Source organism: Equus quagga, chromosome 2 (genome assembly GCF_021613505.1).
Source record: "Equus quagga isolate Etosha38 chromosome 2, UCLA_HA_Equagga_1.0, whole genome shotgun sequence".
Lineage (NCBI taxonomy): Eukaryota > Metazoa > Chordata > Mammalia > Perissodactyla > Equidae > Equus > Equus quagga.
In genome coordinates this window covers 14,128,379-14,149,209 of record NC_060268.1, presented here as the reverse complement: position 1 = coordinate 14,149,209, position 20,831 = coordinate 14,128,379, and the positions used below count along the sequence as shown (strand labels likewise).

The 20,831-nt window shown below is 39.5% G+C and overlaps 1 protein-coding gene across 2 annotated transcripts in view; it reads right to left on the bottom strand.

Moving 5' to 3' along the window:
• The window catches only part of BAZ1A (bromodomain adjacent to zinc finger domain 1A), an 83,468-nt gene extending 69,075 nt beyond the window's left edge, over positions 1-14,393 (bottom strand). The window contains exons 1-3 of one of the 2 annotated variants that reach the window (XM_046652978.1): positions 14,262-14,393; positions 13,605-13,778; positions 3,363-3,641 (exon numbers count right to left, since the gene is read on the bottom strand). In XM_046652978.1, the coding sequence (XP_046508934.1) occupies positions 3,363-3,641; positions 13,605-13,717 (392 nt within the window). In that variant the 5' untranslated portion in view covers positions 13,718-13,778; positions 14,262-14,393. Of the gene's footprint in view, positions 1-3,362; positions 3,642-13,604; positions 13,860-14,261 lie in introns of those variants that run through there. The other variant, XM_046652979.1, reaches the window with a different exon arrangement.
• Between the last annotated feature and the right edge of the window lie 6,438 nt (positions 14,394-20,831).

Genomic DNA, 20,831 nt, shown 5'->3' with positions numbered 1-20,831 from the left:
AAGTTACACAAGGAGATGTGAAGCCAAAAGGGACACATTCCAAATAAAAAACATCATGCCAAGTCATTTGCCCATATCAATATAATAGAGTAGGAGTTTATTAGCACAAGAGAGAACTCAAAAATCAAAATGGAAAAAGATTTTTTCTTTAAGCTGTCCTTTAAACACTTGCTGTGTGCCTGGCACTTCACATACAGCATCTCAGTTAACATTCACAATAATTCTACTAAGTACACAAGGGAGAGACAAGTGATGTTAAATAACTTGCCAAAATGTACATGGGTAGGAAGTATGTGGTGGAGGCACAATTCAACCAAACAAAATCTAGTCAAGTTAGGCAAGTTTATATACTGAAGTTATTTTAATTGAAATTTAAGTGAAAAGGGTAAAAAGATAAGGATGTACGCTGGAACTCAGGATCTAAAGCTACAGAAATCTCAAGTCAGGCTTGAAGCTTAATTATAATATAAAATATAATTTTTAATAGAAAAACTAGTCAATAATAGAAGAATATTAACTTCCATATAAGCCTCTTGGGCCAACGGCAGCATTATTCCCCAAGTAAAATGCTACTATATTCTATTTATATAGCAATTCAAAATGTGTACAACACACACACAATTTCTCATTTCAGTCTCACAGTAACCTTAAAGGAAGTCTGCCAAGGTCAGTCTGACTTCAAAACCCAGACCTTCACCATCACTATTATGCTTCCCATAGTACTAGAAATCTGTAACTTTTCTCAAACCATAAACAAAAATCAAAGATAATAGTATTCTATTAAAACCAAGTGGTGAATATATGAATATGTATTGTATTTTTCTCTACCCCTTAATTATATCATTATTCTTTACACATATTTTTAAAATTCTTTTTACATTTACTGCACCTTTAAGAAAAACAAAAAATGAAACAAAACTATTTGCAACAGTATGACAAAGTTTAATATGCCTAGTATCTAATAAATAGCTCTCACAAATCTACTGATGACAAACAAGCCAAAAGAAAAATGGGCAAAGGACCTGAACAAGCCAATTAAACACTGAGATATCATCAGATTCGGCAAAGATTAAACAACTAAAATATCCAGTGTTAGTGTGAGTATAGGGAACCCAGGCCTAGCCTCCATGGCTCACTGGACCTGGATGCTCCTGAATTACTCCATTCATACGTTTATTTTAATACCTGGCAAGTCTACATTCATGTTTGCCTCTCCCTTCACTGAACTCTTTAAGAGCATCTGAATCCTTTTCACCCAACCCAGTGTCTAGCCTGCAATTGACACTCATGAATCACATAAGCAACATGTCTGTGAAACACAAAATCAGAGCAATCAGAAATATCTGGGCCTGAGATGAGAGCAAAGATGGCTAGACTCTGATAACTACTCCTGAGGCTTCGCATCTTACCATCCACCCAGCTGCTAAAGGCAAAAGTCAAGGAGTCATCCAAGATTTCTCTCTCTGCACACACAGATTAAGAATGGCCAATACGGATTATGAAAATTAAACCTTAAAACTTTTCAGAAAAATACCAATTTCTTATACTTCACTATTTAAAAGCTTCATAAGCAGGAAGAGGCATGTTTCCTAATAAGCCAGAAAATCGTGACTCCCAGATTTCCCATTTCTACAGTGCGCCCTAGTTTACTACTGTTATTAACAGCTTACCCTATCTGATGCCCATTTTTAAGGTACAACAAAAAAAACTGTGCAAAAAATACTGAACCACTGCATTTCTAGATGTAAGCAATATTCCTAAGGCTAAAGGTTAATGTATCACAATGATTTGTAAATTAGAAAACACTTTTGGCATAAATCAAATAAAAACAATGACTATAAGGAGAAAAAAATTATCCTGGTTCCCAAACATGGCTCTATTATTCCTTTTGGTGATATAGATTAAAACACAAAAATGTGTTTTCTAAGTATATCACCAAAAACCCATAACACATACTCCAAAACAGTATTTATAATACGATCCTTTTTTTTAAAGGCTATGTTCTTGGTGGGATTACTGGTGACATATTAATCTCTCCATCTAAGATATGTATAGTTTTTTTCCAAAGGTTACTAGACATATGAAATATCCTTCAAATTTTACCATTTGTTGCTTCTACAATTAAAAAAAAATTCAATTCTCCACCAAAATGAAATCCAAACAAATTTACATCTTAATATAAACATCTCTTGGCTTTTTAAGATACATGTAGAGCAGCATTTAATAACTAAAATGGATTACATTAAGACATTACTCTGAAATTACATATCAACTCATAATGATTCTCTAAAATAAGATAATAAAGAATTAAATAACTTTTGACTCTTAAAGTTTAAAATTCAAAAAGAAAAAAAAATCTGAATTCAGGTCAATAAGGAGGGGAAAAAAGCATCCAGAAAACATTTTATCGTCACTGCCCCAAAAGTCAAGAAGCTATAAATAGTTTCAATGCAAACAAAGATTATTATGATAAATATCAGTGACTAGCCAATCATAAATGCTTAAGACTTCAGGACAGCACTGATAATTTTTAACTTAGTGCCACAGTAATGTCATTTTAAATTTTCATATATGAAAAACGTACTTTTTTCTTGAAGACCTGGGTAAAAGAGAAGAGAACTTAGTGGGGTATATAAAACTCAGTCCTCATTTTATCAAAGGAACTACTAAAACCCAGCAAGAAACACAGGCATATTTAAACTATAAGGTAACATAATGAGGACACAGTAGATATCTTTCTCTAAGGTTTTTTTTCACCCTTACATAAAGATGGAACTTCCATATAATGGAACTTATTATACTGTAAATAAAAAAGAGAAGAAAGATGGTTTATAAAGCAATGGACTGATCTTTAAGACATTTTAAGTGAGGGGCCAGCCCAGTGGTGTAGTGGCTAAGTTTGCACGCTCCACTTTGGCAGCCCAGAGTTCACGGGGTTTGGACCCCAGGCGTGGACCTATGCACAGCTCATCAAGCCATGCTGTGGCAGTGTCCCACATACAAAATAGAGGAAGATTGGCAACAGATGTTAGCTCAAGACCAATCTTCCTCACAAAAAAAAAAAAGATATTTTAAGTGAAAAAAGGTATAGAATATAGTATGCTACTTTTGCATCAAAAGGGACAGGAGATAGATGTATGTACATGCGTATACATGTACATGTTTTTGGTGGTCTATATAAAAATTTGCTTTGGAAAAATACATAAGAAACTGCTAACACTAGGGCTATCCCATGGGGAGGGTAACAGGGTAGCTGGAGGACAGTAAAAGGGAAGCATTCCTCAGTTCACCCTTTTGTGTATTTTGAATTTTGAGCAATATGAATGAGTGTGTATCAAAAGGAAAAATTAAAAGTACTTTACCTTGTGCCATTGTTCCTAATGACTTCCACAGTTTCTTCAACAAAATATCGATCCTTGACATATGCAAAAATATCATCACAAATTTCGTGTAAGCGTGAACGATGGGTAAGATTGGTCAAGTATAAAACTGGAATAATTAGTGGTTCTGGAAAACTCTGAAGATTCTGTCTTGCTTTTTTTTCTGACTCAAGTGCTTCCTGATAGGTCAGTCCAGGTCTACCCGTCACAGCACAACTCCACACAAGACTGTTGCACAGAATGGTTCGTTCAAAAAAGTCACTGATTAAAAAACAAAAACAAAAACCCATTACCTATCACTTCACAAATGTTATATTAAAAGCTGATACACGATTGTGCCTTTATTGCAAAATTTTATACAGAATCATAGAACTCAAACAAGGGTTTAGTAACTGGTTAACTTACGCATTAATACAAACCTAAGAGAAAGTATATTTAAACTGGACATTTATATTTTGCAATTTAAAGGTACATTCAGCCAAACTCGGACTCGGATTTCCATCAGTTTTGAAATTGGGAGTGAAACTGAAAATAAACCCAACCTTTTTTTTTCCTTCTAAATTTTAAGCTTTACGTTCCAAAGCAGTCAAAACACTTAAGTCAATTCAAGCACTTAACTATGAATTTTAAAAGGCTTTAATATAATAGTGAAAAACCTGGACGTCTAAACATCTAACAATAAAAGAAATGTAAGTAAATCATAGTACTTCATACAATGAAAATTCATAGTCATTAACAGTATAGGGAGTTCTTAATAACATGTTAAGAGAAACAAAACCTTCCAGTTTGATTCCCCCCTACAGTTTTTGAAGGTAAAAGCTTACGAAGACCATATATATAGTATGGCCTCACTTGTGTTAAAAAAAGGAAGAAAGAAAAAGCAAAGAAAGGAAGGAAGGAAGAGAAAGATAAACTAAAGAAGCATGAAACATTTCTGGAATGTTATACAAAACTCAAGGTAGTAGCTACAAAGTCGGGTGGGACTAGGGGACCATTCTACTCAGCGCTTTTCTGCAATGCTGGAAGTTCTTACTATAAGCATTTACTTCTTTTCAAAAATTCCAGTCAGCCACTTTTAAAATGCAAGAGATCTATAACATGGAAAGGTTTCTAAGGTATATTAAGTAGAAAAACTCAAATCACTGAATAACACAAACCTATATATATTAATTATAATAAAAACAAAAATGTGTGTATTTATACAAACACTATAAACAGATGTTCCTATAGAGAAAAGGGGGGACTGGGAAGGAAAGAAAAGGAAACTTTGTTATTCTAAATACTACTATATTGTTTGTATTTTTATAATAATTTTTGAATTTTTATAATAAGCATGCACTCATTATTTTTACAATAAAACCTTTTTAAATAGAAAAGGTTAGACGTATGCAAAAAAAGTTAACAATGGCTGCCTCTAAGCGGTAAGATACGGGCAAATATATTCTCTCCTCTATACTCTGGTCTACTTTTCAATAATCATGTGTAACCGATATAATTCACTATTCTTTCACTTTTTCTCCTTGAAATCCCCCTTTCCTTCTCCCAGCATTCCAAAAAAATATTAAAACTGCTATATGTTTCCTTCCTGGTTAGTAAATCTGTATCAATTATCCCTGTAGTAGTCGATCCACAAAAAAGATCTGCAGTAATTCCATTAAGACAATTTCATTTCAGGGGCCGGCTGCGTGGCCCAGTGGTTAAGTTCTCACGCTCTGCTTCGGTAGCCCAGGATTTGCTGGTTGGGATCCTGTGCGCAGACCTAGCACCCCTCACCAAACCATGCTGAGGCAGCATCCCACGTAGCACAACCAGAAGGACCTACAACTAGAATATACAACTATGTACTGGGGGGCTTTGGGGAGAAGAAGAAGGAAAACAAAAAAGGAGATTGGCAACAGATGTTAGCTCAGGTGCCAATCTCTAAAAAAAAAAAAAAAAGATAGTTTCATCTGTATATTTGTCCGTAGAACAACAATAAAAATGAAATCTATGGAAATAAAGTAAGAGAAACTAATCATACCTTAACATAAATGAGATCTATAAAGAGAGAACATGCATATGCCAAATTACATGACTCTAATTCAGCACAAGAAGATTTTTTTTGAAGTATGCGCCCTTTAGTAGAGAACATAAGGGATGTATACCATTAAAATACAAAGTAAAAAGTGATTATAAGACAGAGGAGATATCCCTTGGGAATTCAGAGGAAGGGAAAGAGGAGACGCAGGCAAAAAAGATCAAGAAATACTAGAACATTTTCTGGAGGAAGCGGTGTTATGAGTTAAGAAAGGAAAAGTAGAGTTGAAGAAAAATGCCGGAAGAAAAAAGATGAATATAAGCTGCTTATTATTCAAAAGAAAACCTATGTCAGATAAATAATTTGTTAGCTAAGAGAGAGGCAAGAGACATACTCAATAGGTGTTTATCAGTGGTGCAGAAAAAAATGAATAAATAAATGGATCTTCGAAGAGGTCTTATTTAATTTTTACTCCCTAAAACGCAGTTCACTTAGAAAGCTTTGTACAAGTTTTAAACTTTTTCCCATAGAAACAAACATATCTGTTAAGACTTAACTTCCCAAGCCAACAGATAGTTAGCCATAATGTGCATGACATAACCTCAAATAATGTAAACTATATCTAGTACTATTTAAGAAAAACATACGTCAAGTCTAGGTATCTTATACATTAACTAGTCTCTAAACCAGTGCTAAGAGAAATAGAATGCTGGCCACACACATAATTTAAAATTTTCTAGTGGCCACATTCAAAAAGTTTTAAAGAAACACTAATGAAATTACTTTTATAATTTATTCAACTCAATATATCCCAACATAATTTCATTTCAGTATATAATCAATATTGAAATATTTTACTTTTTTGTTGTTGGCAGTAAGTCTTCAAAATCCAGTATATATTTTACATTTATTGCACATCTTAATTCTGACTAGTCACATTTCAAGTTCTTAATAACCCCCCCGCCAAGTAATGGCTCCTGTATCGGACAGCACAGCTCTAGCCACGGCAGGTCAGTGTTTGGTAGCCTGGCGTATTTGGCGGGTCATGGGGTACTGATGACATGGCCGGGGGCAGACTTCACACTGAGCTGCAGTAAACACTATTTAGATTTAACATTGTTCAAAATGCCAAGAAGAGCAATGGCACAAGTGCCACAAACCTCCACAGAACACGTGCTACCAGGCAGAAAAATAGGCTAGTCAGTAACCAGTGATGTACGGCTGCCCTTCTACACCCAGGTTTACACCGACCAGCAAAGTATTTGCACTGTTTGTTTCCTTTGTTATTCTACAAAGTTGTTGTTACATTATAGCCCTGCTGTGCACAAAGATCCACCTTCAGGAGGAGGGAGGCAGGGCCCACCACCACAGTGGCCATTTTAAAGCAAGGGGAAAAAAAGCCTATTTCTCCCTACTCATCACTCCCTACCAGCATGGCACCATCTCTAACATTCCCTACCTTCACTGTCTCCCACTACTGCAATTCTGCTCTTCAGCCGTTCACCGTACACATTCAAATGTGTAGGATTGTGTTAATACTGAATTCTAGGGGGTTGGTTACAGTGCCTCTTCAATTTGTATATTATAAGAATATAAAATGATGAAACTTTTTACAAGAACCCCATTTTACTATTGTGAGCAAAAATTTATAAAATACAAAGTACTGTTTTATGTGAATATAAGTTTAGGCTAATGTAGATCATCACGTCTCCGATTTATTACTACATTCCTTCAACAGTTCTCTTTACCAGAGGTGGACATGCTACAGGCCCAGAGGCAATCCAGCCTTCCACCTGTTTTTGTAGTTTTATTAGAACACAGTCACGCCCATACCTTTAGGTACTGTCTGATTGTTTTCTCACCACATCTGCAGAGCTGAGTAGTGCAACAGACACCCTCTGACCTGCAAAGCCTAAAATACTGATTGTGGCCCTTTAAGAAAGTTTGATGACCTCTGCTCTACCATTATTTCTGAATGAAAAACTGCTTCTAAGTTACCAGGTGAAGAACTGGTAAGAACACACATCTAATGTAAAGTCAACCAACTCTTTGGGGAACAAACTGAGCAACAAAGGGCAACATACAGCTAACCTGCTGGGTATCTGGAAAACTAAAAACCCAGTAGAATGAAGTGACATAAAAACCAGAAGCCAAACAGAGTACAATTCAGAAAAGATAAACGCAAAGCATCCTCTACTAAAGAGCTAAACTATATTACCAGACATAAGACAAGAAAGATCCAGCACAATACTGCAGAAGAGATCTAAGGGACATAAGCAAACTCGTCTGTCCACAAAATAATTAGTATAACTGAGAAATGCAGCCATTTGTTAAAAACTAACATAATTCTTGATTTAAATAGCATATGACATGCAAGAGATGGAAAGTATGGCTTATAAACTGAGAAAAGTAGTAACTGCTAGAAGACAGCATGGGGTGTTTTAACAATTTCCTTCACTGACAAAGTTACAAGAGCAGGAGATTAGGAGATCACGGGCATTGCCAACTTAACATGCCTTATGTTACAGAGAGAAATATCAGCTAGATGAAAATTACATTTATCCCTAAATGGTCAGGGGGATATTAAATTAAAAATGAACAGTGTTTAGAAAAAAATTCAAAGTGTTTAGAAAAACACTTTAATGAAATATTACTTGATACTTCGTGCTTCCTCTGACAGACTTACATAATGACAGACAAGGCAGGCTCCTAAAATCTGCAGATGACACTAAGGTGAGGAATAGCAATAAAGATTTTTTAAATCTAGAGTCTAAAACCTTAAGTGCAAATCAACAAAGGTGAAACATTATACTAGCTCAACAAAATTACTAGCTTAATGAATGTGGAAAAGGCAAACTTTAAGTGAGCAGCAAATTCACACTTCTGTGCCTTTTTGTACAGTTTCTTTCACTTAAAAAGTATTCTTTAGAGCACCCTCTGCCTGGAATGCCCTTTTTCCCCATTCTGTGTCTTGACAGCTCCATCTTTCAGGACTCAACTCAGAGGCTGTCTCCTATCTGAGGACTTGCCCGAATCCCCAGCAGTTCAAGCTTCATTTTCTATGCTCCCATTACACTGGCTCCATAGCACACATGTGATTTATGCCACTGTATTGCAGGCATACATTCATTTCCCACTAGAGGGACAAATTATCTCAGCATCTCCAAAGACTCTCCAAAGTATAGCGTCAATAAACAAAGGCACTCTCACTGGCAGCCCACATTTATTTTTGTGTGTATCTAGACAGAGAAAGTGTACATATGAATGGGAAGGAGGGAGGAAAGTCTAAATCTATGCTTTACTACTTGTAGAAGGTGACTCTGGCTAAGTTACACAACCTCAACGAACCCAGTTCCCCTTCTGCAAAAGGGGGATAATATCTTCCATAAATAGGTAATATGAAAATTAAATAATATAATATGCCTGGTATAGTATATGTGCACTCAATAAATAGTACCACTTCTTACTGTTCAGGTACCATATTTGCAGAGAGATCCTAGAAGCATACACAGGAGAATAAGCAGTATGGTAGAGGAACAATGTCAGAGGAACAAATACAAGACTTGATAATCTTGGAAGAAAAAGTCTGTTATTGAAAAGGAGGCTAGAAAGAGGGATTAACTTCAGAGGGCTTTTCAGCGAACACCCAAAATCCAATCAGGATGACCCAAGCATAAAATCTCATCAACTGCTTAGTGGTAGACTGTTTGCAGAGGGTTGAAGGTGTGCAGACTCCTTAGAAATATGACTTCGACACTCTTCTCACAAGAGGTGGAGTCTACTCCACCACCACTTGAATCTAGGGTGGCTGTGAGACTGGCTCTGACCAACAAAATACAGAAATGGCATTGAGAGACTTCAGCTCTCACCTTCTTGGAACCCTGAGACCAGCACCAAGCCCAGATGAGCCTTCTGAGGATGAAAGGCCACATCGCAAGAAAAGCCATCCCAGCAAACTAACTCATCACCTTATATACTTTAAATATCTTACAATTCTATGTGTCAATTATACCCCACTAAAGCTGGAAAAAAATACACAAAGAAAGAAAAGCCATCTCACGTGAGGTCCCTGATATATGACTGAGGCCACCTGTTACTCCATCCAGCCTCAGCCTGGCCTCCAGCTGACTGCAGCTGAGTGAGAGAGCACAGAGGGACCAGCAGAAACCACAGTGGCATCCACACAACAGTGAGCAAATAAAATGGGTTATGCTGAGCCACTAAGTTTTAGGGTAACTTGTTACACTACAATAACTGACATATATATTTTCTGTCTGAAAAAAGAAAGTATTAACACAAAACATGGTAGGCTGCTAAGCAGATAAAAGGAAAAACTCTGAAAGAAAAGAATTTAAGAACTTCTGCTATACTGTCCAAGGAAAAAGGACTCATGGATCCAAATATCTGGGCCATGTGACAGATTTACTCCTAAAGAGGAGCTGAACACCTAATTTGAAGCTATGAAGGTTATCCAACTTTCCTTGAAAATTCCATGCTCACCAAATGGCCTTCTGAAAGTAAGATTTCATACATAGCTGATTATCAGTGCGGGAACTAGTCTGTGTGAAAGGCATTTTTCCCCATTGTAAACTGATGGCATTCTGGTTTGTACACTTAATATCTAGAGCTTCATCATTTGGGGGTGTAGTAAAGAAGTCAAATGTCTGAGCAGACGGTAGAGAGGGGTACCTACACCAAGATCTAGGCAGCCAGCTTGAATTCCAAGCAATGCTCCCAAGTTCTTGGTGCATACTTCTGCAAACTTCAACGAACATTAGGAAGAATTCTCCATAATAAGCACCGTACATTAGTAAAGAAGAACATAAACTCTGGAGTCTTAGATACGTGTCAGAATTTCAGTGTCACCAAGCGCTAGATAAGCTGGTTTTCGACACTGATCTTGGACCTACTCTCCCTACCCCAACCCCAATCTCCTCATCTGCAGAGAGGGGGCTGTTGAGAAGACTGAATTAACAAGTGAGGAGCTGATGAACAATGAAAATGGGATGCCTTAGAAACTAATCAAACACTTTTCACTGGAAAGCCAGGTTGAATCAAACGGTGGTCTGTCAGTGATGTTGTAGAAGAGATTACTACATTTTTTATGAAAAGTGTGACTCACTCAAAGATGGGAAATACATTCTATTTCTAATTCCAAGGGTCTAAATGGCTAAAAAAAGGAGTTATTTTATTTAGATTAAGTCACTGGGTAATATAACAAATCATTTTCCTATCCCATAAATCTAGAATTTCTGGTATTCAGACTCCTCCCATTTTTGAACAATCCACAGGCAAAAAAAAAAAAGTAAAAACAAAATTGTTCTCAGCTATCCAAATTACAGAATAAAGTTTTATCTTATTTAGAGATTAAATTATGCACTTTAGCTTATGCATTTGCCTACAGTTAATATGCAATTTTTAAGGAGTCTTCTTTACTTATGGAAAGCAGGTCAAAGAAGAGTTAGCAATTAAAGAGCATGTAGTTCAAACAAACAAAATAAAGGAGTCTGCACTATATAATCACTAAGGATCCATCCTGGTCACAGTCTCTGTCTCAAAGAATTCAGCGTCTAGGAAAAGAGAAAATGTGAGGCAATAAATACATTGCGTTACAGTGCAATAACAGCAGATGTTACACTAGATAAAATGGAGGAGGTGATCATTGCTGCCTAGTAGGACAAAGGAGGAAGTGTTAGGCTATAATATCAAGTAAATAAAGACAGAAAACTATTTAGCAACTAAAAGGTCACTGGCAACCTCTACCAACCAGAGTTAGAGGCAAAAGTTACTTTGCATTGTGCTGGGAAGTGAACAAGGCCAGGAACTGTAGAAAATATCTTTGAGACTGATTAGAGAAAGTTCTATTCACGAAATCAAAAACCTGAGCAAAAAGGTGAGCATAGCAGTCTTCAGACAAATACAAAAGAAGAATGCACTTAAAGGATAATCTTCCGATTCATATAAACCAATTGGTAATTTAATGAATGAATGAAAACAGAAGTTTCCTTCATAGTTTCCCAAGACTTGTGCTGAGGCTCAGATTACCATAATACTGCAGACCACTATATATGATCCACCATGAATGCATTTTTGGAAAGATCTCTTTGTAATCATCTAGGAGAAAGAATAAGTAATGCCAAATTTAATACAATTAAATGACAGTTTTCTTCCAATTTTGCCAATTCAAAGTCATAGAGATTAAGACCTAAGAACACTAGGAGCCCTGCCTTGTTCAGGGTAAATGATTAAATATCTTTGCTCCCAAACCAATCGCCTCTCCTGAACTGTTTGTAATTTCCGAAAACCCAAACACTTCAGTACAGAGAAAAAAACCCAAAAAACTAGCTATTTTTAATGAATTTTTAATATCATAAGACTACAAAGAACACAGTTCCTTAATATCAATAAAAGGTAGTAGGTTTGGAATACCAAAAATTTCCTCCTTTATTTTGGCATTTCAGATTTCTCCAAGATTATAGCAAATCATCAAGAACCAAGTATATGAAAAGTGTTTAACTCAAAAAGGATAACAGTCATATTCACTCTCCCTTCTAAAGTGAGAAGAGCCTCTTAAGATAAGGTTGCTTATATCAAAGAAGAAGACTTTGAAATTTAAGCCCGTTTCCTATTTCGTTGGCACTCAAATACCATTTCTTAAATATTCAGAGTTATTACCAAGGATTTTAAACTTTAAAAAAGACATCATCCTCGTCAAATTACCTAATCCAAATTCACGTAGGTAGTTACAAAACAACTCTATTTGAGTAACAAAACAAGTCTGTACAGGAGCAGAGTTAAGATGTGCACTTCTATATAAAAGTACTCTGTGTTGAAAAACTTCTCTAGATAGAACACGTTTATGTGTACCTCCTTCCGTGGACCTGAAGAAAAAGAAGGCCTCCTTAAAATAAAACCTCAAAGGAACTGACTTTTCTAACTTCACTACTCATTTCTCAGACAGGTGCAGAGTTCGGCTAAAGCCCTCCCTCCATCAGGCCCAGACTCAGAAAAGGTGCCTCCTACACGCAATTTATTTGGTTGCTATAACACTTGGTTCCTAAGCCACAAGTGGAGAGGATAAAGCCTAAGAAAAAGGGAGGATCAGGCTGTTTCAGTGATTGATCAATTCAGGTTCTCACTTGGAGATCCTGTTTAAACACAGATCTCTGAAACACCCCGTTGTTTGGTGTCACAGGACAAGGGGATCTCTCGGGATAAACCAGGCGAGGGACTGAAAATTTAGGGGCTGAAACTACACACGCAGCGGCTCCGGATTCTTATCAAAACAATAGCGAGTGGCACATGTCAGGCGGCCCACATGCGCGGGGGGATAAAGAGGAGGCTGGCTGAGGCTGCAGTTGAACTTGTCTTAACCCCCTCCCCCAACTCCCCCCGCCGGCCTCCAGGCTCGCCGGAGCGCAGACCAGGGGCGCCCGGGGCCCTGCTCCCTCCCCTCCTCCTCCCCCGCCTAGCCCCCACTTCTTCCTCACCCGGTCTCCCGGGGGCGGAGACGCCGAGTTCTCCGCAGCCCGGAGTTAGTCACCCAGAAGAGGCGGTGACAGAGCGCACGGCTGGCGTCGCGCACTCCGAGGCCTAGCCGCACCGGACTGGAGGCCGCCGGCCCCGGCCCCGGCCCCCGCCCCCGGGAGCGCCCCCCGCCCCGAGTCTCACCTCCGCTCCCGCCCGCCCCGACCCTACCCTGGGCAGCTCCCTCGTCAGGCTCCACTCCACCGGGGAAGCGGCGCCCAGCCCGGCCGTTTCCTGCCCCCCGGGGGCGGGGATTCCCTCCCGGGGCCGGGGGCCGGCGGCCCCGAGCCGCTGACCCGGGCGGGGATCCCCTCGGCCGCCGGGCGGGGATCCCGGAACTGGCCGCGGAGCGCGCGTGTGGCCGCGGCGGGGAGGGGCGAGGCGGGGAGTTTCCGCCGCCCGGGCGGCCGCCGCGGCGAGAGGCGGTCCCCACGGCCGGCGGGGACCCCAGCCTTGCCTCCCGCGGCCGCTCTCCCCGCGCGCCCCGCGGCCGCTCGGGCCGCCCCGGGGCCCCGCGCAGTCACCGCTTCGGGCTCGGGGGCCGGAGAAGCTCGGGCCCGCGGCCACCCGTCACTTTCAAGTCGCCCCGTCAGGAGTCCGGGGCGAGGACGGGCGAGAAACAAAAGGCTGCCGGGAGGTCTCCCCCACGCCCTCGCACCCCCGCGCCGCGCGGCCCTTACTCGTAGTGGCGGAAGATCTCGTTGGTGACTCTACAGTAGAAAACTTCCTCGTCGGGCCGCAGGTCCGCGGGCGGCGGCTGTCTCACAAACGGCTTTCGGTGGAGCAGCGGCATCTCCCGGCCGCCCGCCGGCTCTCCCGGACCCCGGCCGCCCGCCCGCGTCGGCGCCGCTCCCCTATCAGAAGTGGAGGGAAACGACAGCCGGTAAGGTGGAGAGCGCTCGGCGGCGGGGGCCGGTCCGCGCGCCGGGCAGGCTCCGCTGCCTTTTGTGTGACCGACGCGCCGCGGCCGCCACCGGGCCCAAGGTGGCCCCTGTCGCCGCCGGCGTATGGAGCGAGCGGAGCCGCCGCCGCCGCCTCTGCCCTCCCGGCGCGCCCCACCTCCGCACGCCCGGCCGCCGGCTCACAATGGGGCCGAACGCCCCGCCGCCAGCGGGCGGTGCGGGAGCGCGGCGGCCCCCTCCCCCCGCGCCGGCTCCCTGCCCGCCGCCGCCGCCGCCGCGGGGCTCACAACGTGCTCGGCGCGCAGCCGGCCCGCCCGACGCCGCGAGGGAGCCAGCCGCGGGCGGCCCCCGGCGCCGCTCCGCTTTGTTCCCCCGCTCGCCTCCACTTCCCCGCCGGCGCCGGCCGGCGCCCAGCGACCCCACGGAGCCCTTCACCTGCGAGCACGCCGACGGCCGCCCCTCCGCCGCTCCGCCACAGAGGCAGGAGGGGAGGCTCCGTCCTCCGGGGGTCGCCGCGCGCCGGCCCCGCCGCGCCGCCCGCCGCTGCTCCCGCTGCCACGGCCTGGCTCCGCGCGGGGGATCGCGTCCCACCGCCGCCTCCCCGCCTCTCGGAGCTCCTGGGAAGTTTCTGATCGACTTTCGGCTCAGAAGGAGGAAGAGCTGTTGGGAGGAGCTTTTCACTTCTCGTTTCTACCTTTTTATTGGCTACTCGATGACTTTTACAGCCTGTCACTGATACAGGAAGAGACGGCGGAGAGCCTGGGAGAGCTACATTATTAATTAATGGAGCAACCCCTCGTGAAGAATCAGAAGCATCCTCCATGTTTGAGATTATCGGCCAAAAGATCTGGGGAAAGCGCTGGGGTTTGGTAAACACATGTCGAACAAAGTAAAGCTTTCCTCTTCAAGTCTGGCACCGTCGCTCGGTTACACGATGGGGAAAGGATTCCAGTTAAGATTTAACTTGTACTTTAAAGATGGGAAGGGAAATGAGGAATAAGAAATAAAAAGTATTTTGATATTTTCTTCAAAATTGGAATTCTCGTGTCTAAAACATTATTTCGCTTGTGTAAACATCCATCTTGAAAAGAAAACACCTTTCTTGACAGCATTTCTCTTTAATACTGAGGACAATTCAGTCAGACTTAGCAGAGGAAAGACCAAAAAAGTGTATATTAGAAAATGTCATCCTGCCTGTGGGACCCCCACATATTTAAAACTAAAAAACGCCTTTAAAAAGCAGTATTTAGGATACGACTGAAAATATTTTGCAAAGGATCAATATTTAAATCACTCAGAATTTTAAAGATTATAGATTTGCTAGTGAATTTCCCCTAAAGCAACTTTTCTTTATCTATAATTGTCATTTGTGAAACTAATTTTAATGCACATAACACGTGACTTTTGAATTAAAAAGAAGTTTCGAAACTACAAATAACTCCGAATGTTTGCCAGCTTTTTAAAAGTGGTCTTTTTCACTACTGCCCTTGACATTTGCTTATTTGCAGATTATCGTGTGACAATGTCTAAAAGACAGTAAGGTTGAGGAACAGTCATTCAACAAAAAATTAATTCCCAATACTGTGATAGAAACAATGTGGGATCATCTTTACATCTTCAAATTAAGTACTTGTGTACATTGGAGCAGAAAATGTAAGGAATCCAAATCTCAAGAGTTACCATTTTTTAACTTTCAAGATACTTTTATGGTGGCTTACAAAATAAAATTTTGTGAAAGGCACTATATGCTTTGAGTGTTTTAAAAATCATTAATGCTCGCAAAATAAAATTTTGTGAAAGGCACTATATGCTTTGAGTGTTTTAAAGATCATTAATAAAATTAATGTACCTTACTGTATGAATATAGAAGTCACAGAGGCTTAGAAGTGCCCTCAGTAGCAAGTATATTCTTTAAGCTGTGTAAACTCTTCAAAAATTATGCATTAAAAAATCTGGTGTTTTAAACTGACCTCCAACTAGTACACTGAATGACCATTTAGAATTCCCTACCTAGATAGTATCTAATTTTCCAGGTGAAAAATTTAGAGCCCACAAAGGTAAACTCAAAAAGGGGGACAAGGAGGATGGACAATTTTCAACCGACATTGAAGCATCTGTCTCACAATTCAAAATCCCAACCTAACTGTTAAGTGAAAAACAGATGAAATTTTCTCTGAATATACAGTATTTATATTTCTTAGCTCTCACTATTTGATAAGCTGTTAAAATAATTTTGTTAAAATCACGATCAAAAATAGTTACATTGATTTTATTTTTATTCAATACAAAATTTTAAACAATTGGATTCTTTTTTATACTAACTTGAAATTTTATCCTACTTCATCAAAATACTATCATACTCAATTTTCCTTCTACCATATTCAAATTTCAATACTATCATAACTCAATTCTCTGAGTTACATACATAGGATTTCTTTTAACGGTTTGTGATACTTAATAAACGTTATACTTAGTTGTTCATTGTGAATTCAGAATAGCTTTAGTAAATTATAATTGTCATATTTAAAAGTTTAGTTTGATGTGTTTATAATACTTGATCAAATTGATAGCATACCTAAGCTACTTCAAAATAACACTCCTCTTAAAGATTTCCTACACATTTACTACTAAAACCTTACCTAATGTATTATTTCATATTTTGGTATGATGATTACTTTCTTGCTTTATTAACCACCACTTCTAGGCATTTGAGGGTGAAAAGTTCATTGCTGTATTCAGAAAGTATTTAAAGGATACTGTCATGAAATAGGACTTTGTGTAAAAGAAATTGGATATATTGTAAAGGAAACTATGAAAAAGTATCGTGGAAAAAAATAGAGAAGACAATGAAATTGAAATCATTTAATTTTTTAACAATTTAATTCAATTAAACACTTAGGCTCCTTTTTTGTGCCAACACGCTGTAGTAGCTCATGTAAGGGGTACAATATAAATGTATCCTGGCCTCAAAACACGTACAGTCTTGTAGAGAAGAGATGACATTGAGACAGATCATCCAATACAAGAATTGTGTGAGTCGATCATGAGCAACAAAATGCAAAAGAGAAAAAGAAAAGATTAGAAGAAAACGTAGAAGAGGGACCCAGGATCAGACCTAAATTAAAGTATCCACGGGCATGATTTGAAGAGCAACAGATATGTTCCCACATATCCTTGCCTCTTTGAAGATGCACTCCCCTCCCCCACATCAGTCACCCCTCTGGGTGAAGACACCAATGGCCCCCACTTAAATGCAAAATGTAAATAAACTAGTTAGGCAAGACATATATTAATCTAATATCAACAAGACATAGTTTAATATTTGAGAAAGTATACTGCCTTAGATAGGTAAAGACAAAACAAGACTATGAAGATGTATTTTAAAAGCTTGAGCTAGAATACTTTTCCTGTCTTTTATTGACTGATTAAGAAAGGCTTTACTTAGGTGGTTTGGTGCGACAGTAATTACTTAGAGCTGAAGGAAAGCTTTGGGAACTCTTAATTCTCTTTTTTGCAGCTAAAGAAGCTGAAGCTCAGGGCCTAGAATCTAGGCCTCCTGATTGCTTGTCCAGTCTCTTTAGACTACACGGCTCTTTCCTTGGATCTGATAATATCTAATTTTCTTGTGTACCCTACTTACACTGTATCCATAAATAAGCTAAAATACCATTCCAAATCCTCCCTAAAGTGTTAAAATGTGTAAGGGGATAAGATATATTGCTCATGATCACAAACATTTATTTTCGAGAATCATCCAGGAAAGCGATGGGGGTAATAAGAATCTTAACTTTGTCTAATTCAACAGCTGACGAGTCCTATCGCCATGCTTCAGTTAATACGTCTCACACACAGAAACACTTCATGTCCCTTACCTCTAAGTAGCAGTTGTAAAAAAGTATTTAGAGTATAGCTTCCCTGAACCCTTCTGAGAAAGATGTCCTTTAAATATATACAAGGAACATCTTCAACTTCGTAACTCCTTTCCTCAGTATCTCTAACACCTGTTTCAACTCTTCTACGTTCTCTTTTTAAAGTCTTCCTGAAGAATTCATGACGTTTTACCCATAAAAGATTTTCTAAAGAAAAGATTCTTTTCTTTAGAAGCAATGAATATGTTTCCCTTCGTATCTGAAACCACTGCCCTAGTGTCAGGATAGTGGTTCTAGACCTTAGCTGCCCATTGAAAGCACCAGAGGGGTTTTTGAGAAACACTGATGCCTGGGCCATGCCCCAGACCAATTAAAGCAATCGCTAGAGTAGGGACCCAGGCATTCGGAGTTTTGAAATGAACCCAGGTGGTTCTAATGTACTGTGAAGGTTGAGAACTACTATGCCTAGAGGAGACTAGCTTCTTAGTGCTGAAGTGGTAATGTTGGCAAATTTGGAATGCATTTTTTTATTCAACCTCTTGTGAATAAAGTCATGAATTATGGGATGGTAGTAGGGGTTGAAAGAATAGTCTATGGCCATCATTATTATCACAGTAATCATTTACATTTAATGAATGCTTCCAGCTGGTCAAGCATTGTGCTAAGGGCTTTAAATGAATCATCTCATGCAATTCTCACAACAAAGTACTGTTTATTATTTCCATTTTACAGATGAAGCCTTTGAGGCTCAGAGAGTAAGTAGCAAGCCCAAGGTCATACAGCCCAGAAGCAGAGAAGCCCAAATTATTGACTCCGGAGTCCAAGTTCCTTACTACTCTTCTATATTTCCATAAGACTGATTTCTAGTCTAGCTCTGATAAAAATTGAAACAGGGAACTTGATCCTATGCACTACACCATTTAGAACTTGTAATGATTAAGAATGTTTGTTAATCATAAAAGTACTAGAGGAAACCATGAAAAAATTTTAAATGATCTCAGAAGTGGGGAAAGCCTAAGCATAGCACAAAGCCCAGAACCCATAGAGATAATTCTATAAAATAAAAATTTCTCCCTGACAAAAGCTACTACAAACAAAATGGGAAGACAAATATCAAACTGGGAAAAAATTATTTGCAACTCACTGACAAAGGGCCAGTTTCCCTAATATATAATGTCCTATTTCCCTATTATTTAAGTAATAAATCACAGTAGCCCAGAGAAACAGAAAAGGAAATACAAACGGCTTTTAAAACATAGAAAGAGATTCTCAACCTCACTCATAATAAGAGAAAAGAAAATGAAAACTAAAGTGAGATGACATTTTTCATCCTTCAGATTTGCAAAGATCACCATCACATGTTGGCAAATCTGTGGGGAAACAGGCACAACCTCTATGAAGGGCAAATTGGCAATATTTATGCAAAATTACAAATGCACATGGAAGTTTCATCTCTAGGAAGATATCCCACCAATATATTGAATAGAAGACTATATTTTGGCTTTCTTATGAATAGCATAATACTAAAATTAAAGGAAATGTCCATAATTAAATAAATTGTGATATGTCCATGCAGTGGAGTAGTGTGCAGACATAGGAAACAACAAGGAAGTGAAAAAAAGCAAGGTGCAGAAAAATATGTATGGGGGGTTAATATATACACACGCACATATTTGTTTGATACAGAAAATGCACCTGGATATATAGGAAAATAACACACTGGTTGCCTCTGGGAAAAGAATTGCTGGGGACATGGATGAAAGAGAGACTTTTCACTGTAGAAAGATGAATAAAAATGTTTAAGATACAGAGATTAGTGGATAAAGAGGCAAGTCAGGACAGATAACTAATGTAATAAAGTCCTTCACTTCACAATTGGAAATAAGTTTAGAACTGCAAATAAAAAGGAAAAATGACTGTGTTAAATATTTTACAGGACCTCACATGGTGCCTTTCCCATGACAGGAGTTCAATACATATTTGTTGGATGGAGGAATGGTTAGATGGATATATAAAATACAAATTTTATTTGATTACTGTGAAATAGATAGAGTCAGATGGATGGCTGCTTTCATCTTAACCTGGAAATAGAATTTAGATTACATATTTCCGAAAAACTCTCTCTAGATTGCTTATGTTAATAATTAGTTACACAGAACCAGCCCCGATGGCCTACTGGTTAAAAGTTCAGCGCTCACCACTGCAGGGGCCCAGGTTTGCTTCCCAGTCACGGAACCCCACCACTCATTTGTCAGTTGCCATGCTGTGGCAGTGGCTCACATATAAGAACTAGAAGGAGTATACAACTATGTACTGGGGCTTTGGGGAGAGATGAAAAATTAGTTACACAAACAAACACATAGAAAAGGAGAACAGATTGGTGGTTACCAGAGTGGAAGAGCGTCAGGGGAGGGCGAAAGGGGTAAAGGGGCACCTTCGTATGGTGATGGATAAAAACTAGACTATTGGGGTGAGCATGATGCAGTCTATACACAAACTGATATATAACATAATAATGTACACCTGAAATTTGCACAATGTTATAAGCCAATATAACCGCAATAAAATAATTGGTTTTTTCGTGTGCCCATTTATTCAATGTGATTGGGTAACTGTATCATATATATGCACCATACAGAAATGTCAAGTTTTTTAAAAAACAGAACACTGAGTATTTAAGAAGGTATTGTGGCCTTAATTAAATCCCTCATTCAGAAGGCACTTCAGTAACTTTCAGTGCTTCAAAGTCATGATCAGCATCACTGCACAGAACTGAAGAAAAAATTTATTTGTACCATGTATGAACAATAATTTCCAGTATTATGCAAGAAAACTTTGTTTTAAGCATTTTCTTTTTTCTTTCCGTTCAATTAAAAATAAAACGAACACTAGTACAGTTTTTACAAATATTTTATTTTAATGAAGCCTGTACAGACAATGTCCATTTAAAACCCATCTCCCAGGCCAAAAAGTACACATAAGATAAATAAGAGCAGTGTTCTATTGTATTCACGTCTGCATGAGTAACTTTATTAACTGCTAATGAAAATTAGAACTTTTCTGGGATCTTCCGACAAGATTTTTCTTTAATCTTAAAATGCCTTCTCTTCAGTGAAGCCATATTAGGAGTCAGTCA